Here is a 9,635-nt window from a genome sequence, read left to right as displayed (position 1 = left end):
CACACACACACACACACACACACACACACACACACACACAGAGCACACACACACACGAGCACACACACACATACATACATACACACACACACACACACACACACACACACATCCAAACATAAACACCTAAAAAGAGAGGTATAATCAAAATAATCTACTTAGTTTTATTAGAAAACAAGCCAGGTAGGAAGGGTTCCTTCCAAGCAGTCATGGAGGTTTGGTAACTTAGAAAGATTGTTTCCACACAGAGCCAACAACGCTGCAAAGCTTGCCTGACTCAAGGCCCTGTCCACGGTGTGGGGTCTGTCCTCTGGGTGCACCTCCCAACCCAATGTTACTTCATGTACTTGTCCTGCTGGTCAGCCAGAATCTTGGCAGAAGACTTGGCATCATAGAAGAGTTCACTGATCTCTTCCACATGCTCCTTCTCAATGCTGTCCTTCCCGTTGATCTTGGCCAGCAGGTTGGCTGGGGTCAGCAGCTGCACTGAATACCTACAGCAGATAGCACAGGAGTGAACAGGGGGCCACTGAAGGGAGCCCAGAGTCAGCAGGCAGCGTGGACACTGCTGGCACGGCTGCAACAGTCTAGCCGGAGTGAACCCGAGGAAAGGAAGCAAAGGAGGACTTCCACCGCCCATTACAACTGAGGTGGGGAACACCGGGGGACAAGTGCTCTTCTCACCCCTGCAAAGGAGGGGACTCCAGGTCTGCTGACAGTCTAACACTTTGATGCCCACACACCCTGGCAGGGCGGACAGTGCCAACTTAGATGGGGACTGTTAGTTAACAAGCAGGGAAATCAACACAGGCAACCCAAAGTTCATGCTGGTCCAAGACATGGAAAGCCAATCTGTGAAAGTTCACTCAAACAGCTGCTAGTTTCTTCCTTCAGGAACAAGAGCACATACTCAAGGGACACAGGGAGGGCTCAGGGTCTGAAGAACTAGCTTCTCCAGACCCTGTCTTTGAGCTCTGGCAGAACAGACTAGAGAACACTGCACATGCACTGATTCCCTGGGCTGCCCACTGAGTTCCATGGTGGGCTTGCTAGAGACTGGGATCTAAAACTCATTTCTAGATCCTTGGCACTCAGCTCAGTGCCTGGGGAAGGCCCTTGGCACAGTAGAAGGGCCCCAGCACGCTGCTACCTGGCACAGCATACCTCAGTGTGGTCTTGGTGCCAATCTCCCCCAGGTGGTTAAGCGCCTCCTCGCTGATGTTGATGCCTTCCGTCTGGGCTCGGATCTTAATGATCTTTGGAGAAAACAACATGATTAAGTGCTTCAACTCTGTACACTGTCTGACCTGCTGATGGCCACCAGCACTGCTGTGTTCACTGCTGGCCTGCATCTCTGGGGATAACATGCCCTAGTCACAGTCCACCTGAATGTTGTTACAAGGGTACCCTCATGCCAGTGTAGCTCACAGCTTCCTCTAGCCCTCTCCACTGTTAAAGAGAACTAGGACCAATCCTAGCTTTGCCCTCAAGGCTCCAACCTCTCCTGGCAGCTTGGGTACTATCACCTTTGAGCACTCAAGCAAGAGAAGACATTTTTTATTTGCTTGATAAATACTATGGTTAAATAAATCAAAAAAAAAGTTACTTTAAGAGATTTACCAGCCTCCTAACATCGCTGAAATATCTAATCTATCAAGAGCCTAATGCTTGTTGCACTGAGTATCCTGGTGAGGCTGGAGGGGCGACCAGCAGGCTGTGAGATGCGGCAGCAGTGGCACGGGGTCCCACAGGCACAGCAGCACTGAGTGATAAGGGCCAGTAGGATAATGATGTTGTGTGTTGCGGGGCTGAGATAACTCGAGGACTTCGAGCCTCATATAATACAGGAATTTTTCACTCTGGCAGCTTCGTAAACAAGATATCAAGAAGCCGCTGTTTAAATTAAAGCCGTAAAAACAGCCAGAGTAGAGGCCCAGGAACGGGAAGACACTGAGTCCTAATACCAGACTCTGGAGAGAGAAAAGGGGAGTGGAGGCTCGAGATGGCTGAGGCTGACAGTTGAGACTCTGTTGTGGTCAGCAGCCTTCAGCTGCCTGTCACTGTGAGCTGCCTGGAGCTGAGGTCAGCAGGCTAGCATGCATTCTTAAGAGGTGGCCACTTCACAGGCCACCACTGCTGGTGCTACCTTCATCCAGACAAGGCTGTAAGAGCAGAATTGGGGCGGGGGACCACCTGACTGGTTCAAACACGGCCCCAACACTACAGAGGCCACAAACACATCTGCTGTGCTCCTCAGGGGTCAGGATGTGATCATCTACACAGGTGCAGCTATCAGGTCCAACAGCAGAGCGGCCTAAGACACCAGATGGGTTCAAGAGCTGTGGAAAGAAAGCTAGAAAGGATACGCTGCTCTGCTCCATCAGTCAGCTACATGACTCAAGGACTTGTGACCAAAAGCTGGATAAGAAAGACCTAGGGCCAACGGCAAACATGGCTGCTCAGGCGTGTTCTGGAGCTACATGAGGGACTGGGCACATCAGTGGACATCAGTGCAGGGCATGCTCTCAGCACACATAGAGTCCTAGGTCCATCCCTAGTGCTGCCAACTCCAGACAGATACACACACTAAAGGCCAGAGGCTGGCTGAGGGGAGGGCCAGCCAGACCTCTCTGTTGTACTGGATCTGTGCCTTGGCTTCCTTCCATAATGCAGAGATATCTGCTCTCACTGTCTCTAGAACAGGCCAGAACAATCATGGGAGCGCCTACCTCAGCTGCTTGGAAACAGGCAGCTCATGGATGAGCTCTTTACTCATTTAATAAGCTGCAGGGATGTTTATGAGGTGTCAGCGCTAGTGGCACCCTTCACATGTTAAATTTGTCTGTGTAAAACCGGCCTTAACTCCAGCAAAAGGCTGAGGGGATCCCTGAAGCCATCAAGGCCAAAGCAAGACTCAGACAGGCAGCCACTAACAGAAGCCTGGACACTGGCCCAAGCAGGCCTGTCAATCACAGCACCAGTATGAGGGGAGACAGAGCACTCATTCTAGAGGAGCTCCGCCTGTAGCTCCAAGGTGAGCGACTCTGGATGGGACCAGCTCTACCACTTAGTTATCAGAAAGCTGTTGTCAAAGACCCTAGGAGCGGACCATGATGCAGCTGAGGATGATGGTGTCCTGGTCCTGTCACTATCACACAGAATGCATGTGATAATTTTGCAAAGCAAAGAGAGAGTTCTCTTTGTGACATCTGAGTGACAATGTCTCAAAACCAAAGGTAGGGCTCTCATTTACCAGAGAAAGCACTGTTCTAGTTTGTGATAAAACATGATCAAAGCGATTGGGGAGGAAAAGTCTATCACATCTCATAGATTATAGGACACTGTCCAGGGAAGCCAGGGCAGGAACTCCAGCAGGATCCTGGAGGCAGGAACTGAAGCAAAGACATGGAGGAGTGCTGCTTACCGTGCAGATCCTGGGCTCTTGTTCGGCTAGTTTCTTATACAGCCCAGGTCCACCTAGGAATTCCTAGGAATGGCACTGCCTGCAGTGGGCTGGTCCAGCCTACATTAATTGGTAATCAAGAAAATGCCCCACAGACATGCCTACAGGCCAATTGGATGGAGACAATTTCCCAGCGGAGGCTCCCTCTTTCCCAGGTGTGTCAAGCTGACAATCAAGACCAGCCACCACAAGTGCCAGGTGCTCAAGCCACTCAGCCAGGCAGGGAGCCACAGAGGAGCGAATGTCACTTCGTGGCACGACTCAACAGCAAGCGCTTCTTGGTCTGCAGTTTGGTTTTGCTTCTGCTTCTGATGAGTGGCCACCCTGGCATCGGCCTGGGAGGTAATGACCATTTCAAGACACAGGGATGAGTGGGAGGAAGTCAGGCCATGAGGGATGTGCCTTCTCAGAAGGAACTGGGATCCCAGGTCTCTCCTAGCTCTCTGTTTATAGGCCACTATGAGGTAAGCGGCCACCTGTGCTATATGTCCTCCCCATGATATAGTTATAAGCTCAAAGCAACAGGGTCAAATGACAAACTAAAGCCACTGAAACCATGTTCCAAAATAAACCTTTCCGTACTTAGGTTGATTATCTCCAAGACTGTCACACAGTAACTGAAAGATACTGTCACAAGGGCCATGAGGTGATCTCCTAAATCAGGTACACAAGTGGCTGGTTATGGAGACACCAGACTTGCTGGTGTGCCACCAAGACAACCCGGAGAGCCACCAGGGAGAAGCACTGACAGGGCCACACTGCACAGGCCACAGGAGAACACACAGTTTCCGAGTGTGCCCAGAAGAGAGGAGCCACACACCCCTGAATGCGCCAGGCATCTTGTCCTGCCCTCGCTACTAGCCAGCTTTATAACCATAGGACAGCTGTTTAAGCTAACCTCAGTAGTCTCATGTGTCTAAGTTTTTGTTTTCCTTAAAGTCTATCTAGCCTAGCCTCCAACTCACTATTAGCTAAGAGACTCCTCCCATCTCCATTTCTCTAGTGTTGGGATTACACACAAGCTTCACCAAGCCCAGGTTATATGGTTCTGGGGACCCAAACCAGGGCTTTATGCATCCTAGAAAATCTATCTGCCAACAAGCTACAGCCCCAGAGTGGTTGTTTGCTTGTTTCCCTTTTGTTTTGTTTTCTGTTTGTTTTTTATCTGAAACAGAGTTTTTCTGTGTAACTGCCCCAGCTGTCCTGGAACGCTAGACTAGGTGGTCTTGAACTCAGAGAAATCCACCTGCCTGCTTGCCTCGGCCTCCCTAGTGCTGGGATTAAAAGTATGCCATTACCACCAACTGCTATGTCCTTTTGAGACAGGATCTTACTCCTGTCTCATCCTCCCAAGTGCTGGGATTGCAGGTATGCATTACCACATCAGGAAACTACGTCATACTTGTCCCTTCTTCAGGCTGATGTCATCCAGTGGCCATCAAGTCCATGTTTTCTTTCCCCCTTCCCACAAGAGTAGAGGGACCAGACCACAGGGAACAGAGGTTCTAACTCATCTGAGAATGTCCACTCAAAATGACCCATCTTCCAGAGCCTCAAGGACACTGGGACCTGTTCAGACTGGTAAACAAAAGCCAGGCCGAGGCTAAGAGGTCAGAGGTGGGCAGAAAGAGGAGTGAATGGGAGGCTCAGGAGCTTACCTGCTTCATCTCCTGTGGTGTGTACAGCATGGTCCTGATGATCATCACCCGGTCCAGCAGGTCCAGTGGGATGCCGTGTGGAGAGGTGATGTCCTCGGTGCCCCTACAAGGGCCAAAATCACTCCCATTACCCCAAGGAACTCTTGAGATCCTGGACAACATACACATGAGTAGAGGCATTCACAGCACAGGGTAGGTCGCTAGCATCCCTGAGCATCAGGGTCAGGTGGCCCAGGGGAATAGCTTAATTATTCCAGAAACAGAAAGTTTGGGAAGGAAGAACACACCAAAAACAAAAACAAAACAAAACAAAAACAAAAAACTATCTGCCATACTTTCAATGAATGTCTCATAGTTACACTGCCAATGTGTGCATTTTTCTGTTTTTGTTTGTTGTTTCAGTCTTAATAAGCATGCTTAAGTTTTACTTGACAGCACACATTAGTGAATTTCCTCTGAAACTATCACCATGCTGACCAGCTCAAGGGTCTGAGGAATGGATGACTGTGCCAGCCAACAAAGCTACATGAGTAACCCAGCTGCCCAATATCATAGTTAGAACCAAGCATTTGAATTCCTAAATATCTTTTGCTTTAGTGATTTAGAAAAAGAAAAAGGGGAACACCTTGATTGAGTTGCATTTCCTTGGTCACCAATGAGGCACAAATGTTTTCCCTAACATTCACTCTTTTCTTCCCAAGAATTGTCCAATTACATCCTTTGTTTTTTTCTTCAACCCTTAGCCAAGCCCTTGTCAACAGCCAGGCAAGGAGGCCTGCCAACCTGCCAGGTCTGTGCCAGCTGCCTGATGCGACACACGCTGGGCAAACACTGGTGCTCTTCAGGCAAGCCTGGCTGTAGCCATGGGAGCTCAATAGCTGTGGGCCTCTGGAGCAGGCCATCCTAACATAGGTGGCCATCAGCCTCCCTAGCATCTTGAGCCCAGTCACAACTGCAAAGGATAACAAAGAACAAGGCATGTCACTTCAATTTAATTGTTAATATCAAAATATGTGGTTTCAGGACCGGTGACACGGCTCAGCAGGTAATGGGGTTTACCAAGCCTAATAGTCCGATTTCAATTCCCAGAGCCCACATGGAGCAAAGTGAGAACCTCCACAAGTGTGCAGTGCTATGTGGTGTGAGAATGTGCACACAGACACACAAAAAAGGAAGGAAGAAGAAAAAGAGGTGCAAGCAAGAAAAAAATATTCAAACATCTATTTTGAAATTCTTTTTAACCAGTTAAGTATCAGTGTACATTTATTATAAAGATAAATGGAAGTGAGGTGTGTGGCAGCACAGGATAAACTGGAAACCCACTAAGAAAAACAAGCCAGACACAGGACAATGGTACAGACTGTGTGCCAGGAAACAAACGGCCACATCCACAGAAGCCACTGAGGTCTGCTGTGGTCGGAGTGGGAGATGGGACTGAATGCTTAAGGGCTACAGGAGTCCTGTTTTTGAGGAAAGGAAACAGGCTGGTGGACAGCTCAGTGGCTAAGGTCATTGGCTGCTTTTGAAGAGGACCTGTTGTTTGGTTCCCAGAAGCCACATGATGGCTCACAACCACCTGTAACTCCAATTCCAGGGGATTCAATGTCCTCTTCTGGACTCCACAGGCTCCTGCATACATGTGGTACATAGACACAGGGAGGCAAGACATTTATACACATAAGATAATGTCATGGAAGAGCGTGTGTGAGCAATGAAGTGCCCTCCAGTAGCCCTCAGAAGACAGCCTACACAAATGTGGTTAATGAGCTTTCGTATGGCTGAGTCCATCAAAGCTAAATCTTAAACCAAAAGACCACTCAGAAGTCACTAAGTGTTGTGGAATATTAGTTTAAGATGTGTTACATTCATTTATGCTGTGGAATATCTGTTTAATGATGCAAAGATGTGTTGTATTCTTTTATGTTGCATTTGTTTAACTATGCAAAGCCATGTTACTTTGCCTGCCTAAAACACCTGATTGGTCTAATAAAGAGCTGAACAGCAAACAGCAAGGCAGGAGAAAGGATAGGCGGGGCTGGCAGGCAGAGAGAATGAATAGGGGGAGAAACCTGGGGGAGGAGCAAGAAAAGGAGGAAAGCATCAGGGGCCAGTCACCCAGCTACACAGAAAAGCACAGAGAAAAAAAGGAAAGAAAAGATATACAGAAATAGAGAAAGGTAAAAGCCCAGAGGCAAAAGGTAGATGGGATAATTTAAGAAAAGCTAGCAGGCCAAGTTAAGGCCAGGCATTCATAAGAAAGAGTAAGACTCCATGTGATTTATCTGGTAGCTGGGGAGTGGTTCCTGACGAGCCAAAGAGTATTAAAAAAAAAAAATTTAAGAACTGCCAATTACTATTTAATCATTCAAGTGATGAATCTGAAGCACAAAGATTCTTCTAGAGAATACATTCATGGGAAATTGTTTGTGGACTCCCATATGAGACACAGGGACACTGTTCAGTGGCATCTGCAGAGCCAGCACTGAACTAGGAACAGAGCAGACCCTCATCTTACTACAAACTTCTTAATAAATGTATTCTAATGAATACCACACTTCTAGGTAGACAGCCTGGGTGGTGAGCCTACATGCCCAGCGCCCCTTGAGCTTGGGTACCATGCCTCTACAGGATACACTGGATCTCTACAAACAGCTTTCACTTGAGCAAATAGTCCATACACTTTTTAACACTCCTCTGCCTAAACTCTGGGCTCTGTACCATGCCACTACTGACTTCTGGACCCCATACTTTCTGTCAGAGGCTGTATTATGCACTGTGACACCCAAAGCGCTGAGTCATGAAAAATAAAAACGTCCCCAGGTATTGCCAGATGTTCATAGGTAGAACAGCACCTGAGGATCAGTGCCCACTGTTGTTCTCTGTAATCTACAATGCCAAGGACACAGGTGACACAAGGCTTTTCTGATGGCTGAAACACAGTAAACACCCAAGCAATAGGCAACTTCTTGACAGGCTCCTGACCTCAGCCCAGTGGACACAATGACACTATTTTTAAAAGGACAACCATATGACTTGGTTGCCAATGCCACTCGATAAGAATGATCATTTGGGTCTGGGGAATGTCTCTGCAATTAAGAGAGCTTACTGTTCTTCTCGAGGGCCCAGGTTCAGTTCCCAATACCACACCAGGTGGTTCAGAACCACCTGTACCTGTTTCAGGGTATGCAACATCCTCTGACCTCTGTAGCACCTGCACACACATATATGATGCACATACACAATAAATATTTTTTCAAGGATGATCATTTCAATGAATGGTTCTGTGACAGCTGGACATTTCTATGTCTGTGATGTAGAACTGACCCTTCTGTGACTATGCACAAAAATTAAACCCAAATGATTTATAAGAACCAAGAGCTGAACTGTAGACTCTTGGGAAAAAAAACAAAGGCAGGCAGGCTGGACTTCAAGATGGACTGGAATTTGTTACTGGGGGCAGGATGAAAACCATAGTACTGGACATACAAGGCAAGTACTCTACTGAGCTGAACTCCTAGTCCTAAAATTAGAGTCAGTATCCCTGGCTGTCCTGGAACTCACTCTGTTCCTCAAACTCACAGAAATCCACGTCTCTACCTTCTGAGTGCTGGAATTAAAGGTACCAGGCCATAAAGAATATTTACTGTTTAAGAATAAAGACAAACAACCTAAATGAAAACTGGGCACATATGGAATCCCAAGTCATCAACTTGGGCTACACAGCATAAATTTGAAGCCAGCTTGGGATATATGAAACTCTGTTACAAGGAAATAAATAGGCATAGGACATGAGCAAGCATTTCTCCAAAGACTTCTAAGTGACTAGAAAAATAAAATGTTCAACTTCCCACCACCCATTAGGAAACATAAGTCAAACTAGTGTGCCGCATACCCCACTGGCTGGTGGCTCTAACTGGAAAGACAGATGTTGGGGAGTGCTGGAAGAATGGGCTTATGGAACTCCGCCCAATGCTGGTGGGGTGTAAAGAGGGCAGTGACTCGGGAAGAGTCATCATTGCTAAAAGGCTGAGCAGTTACTACTTAACCCAGCACCCATTCTCCTAGGGACATACCCCACAGAAGTCACAACTATGTCTACATAGGTGTGCACAGATGTCCACAGCAGCATCACTCATCACAGCCAAAAGAACTACTGCCCGTCAGCTGAGGAATGCACAGATGACATGTGCCATTAAATATTCCACACTATGTGTCGCGAGCCGGACAAGATCGCCATTACAAGATGGCGCCGACATCCTGTCTTGTTGGTTATAAACAATCCGTTTTTGGCTATGCCTTTGAGAGCTGTATGTCCCCTGCTTCCCGCATGCGCGGTGGATAAGGGTCCTTGGGCCTATCACGATGCAGTCTGATGTCAGCTGATTGTGGCAGCCAATCACAGGGCGACCCGTGTACCAATCCCAATATAAGCAGCTGCCTTAGTGCTCTTGGGGCCTCTCTCTCATGTCTCTCTCTCTCTCTCTCTCTCTCTCTCTCTCTCTCTCTCTCTCTCT

General features: G+C 47.8%; 1 protein-coding gene across 1 annotated transcript in view; it reads right to left on the bottom strand.

Annotated features, from left to right (window-relative positions):
* Window positions 1-139: 139 nt before the first annotated feature.
* The window catches only part of Ruvbl1 (RuvB like AAA ATPase 1), a 40,007-nt gene continuing 30,511 nt past the window's right edge, over window positions 140-9,635 (bottom strand). The window contains exons 9-11 of the mRNA XM_005364846.2: window positions 5,122-5,224; window positions 1,165-1,256; window positions 140-494 (exon numbers count right to left, since the gene is read on the bottom strand). Of these exons, the coding sequence (XP_005364903.1) occupies window positions 335-494; window positions 1,165-1,256; window positions 5,122-5,224 (355 nt within the window). The 3' untranslated portion in view covers window positions 140-334. The remainder of the gene's footprint in view (window positions 495-1,164; window positions 1,257-5,121; window positions 5,225-9,635) is intronic.

This window comes from Microtus ochrogaster, unplaced genomic scaffold (genome assembly GCF_000317375.1).
Source record: "Microtus ochrogaster isolate Prairie Vole_2 unplaced genomic scaffold, MicOch1.0 UNK1, whole genome shotgun sequence".
In the NCBI taxonomy this organism is placed as follows: Eukaryota; Metazoa; Chordata; class Mammalia; order Rodentia; family Cricetidae; genus Microtus; species Microtus ochrogaster.
The sequence above is the reverse complement of the archived record's forward strand: the minus strand, read 5'-3'. Positions and strand labels throughout refer to the sequence as shown.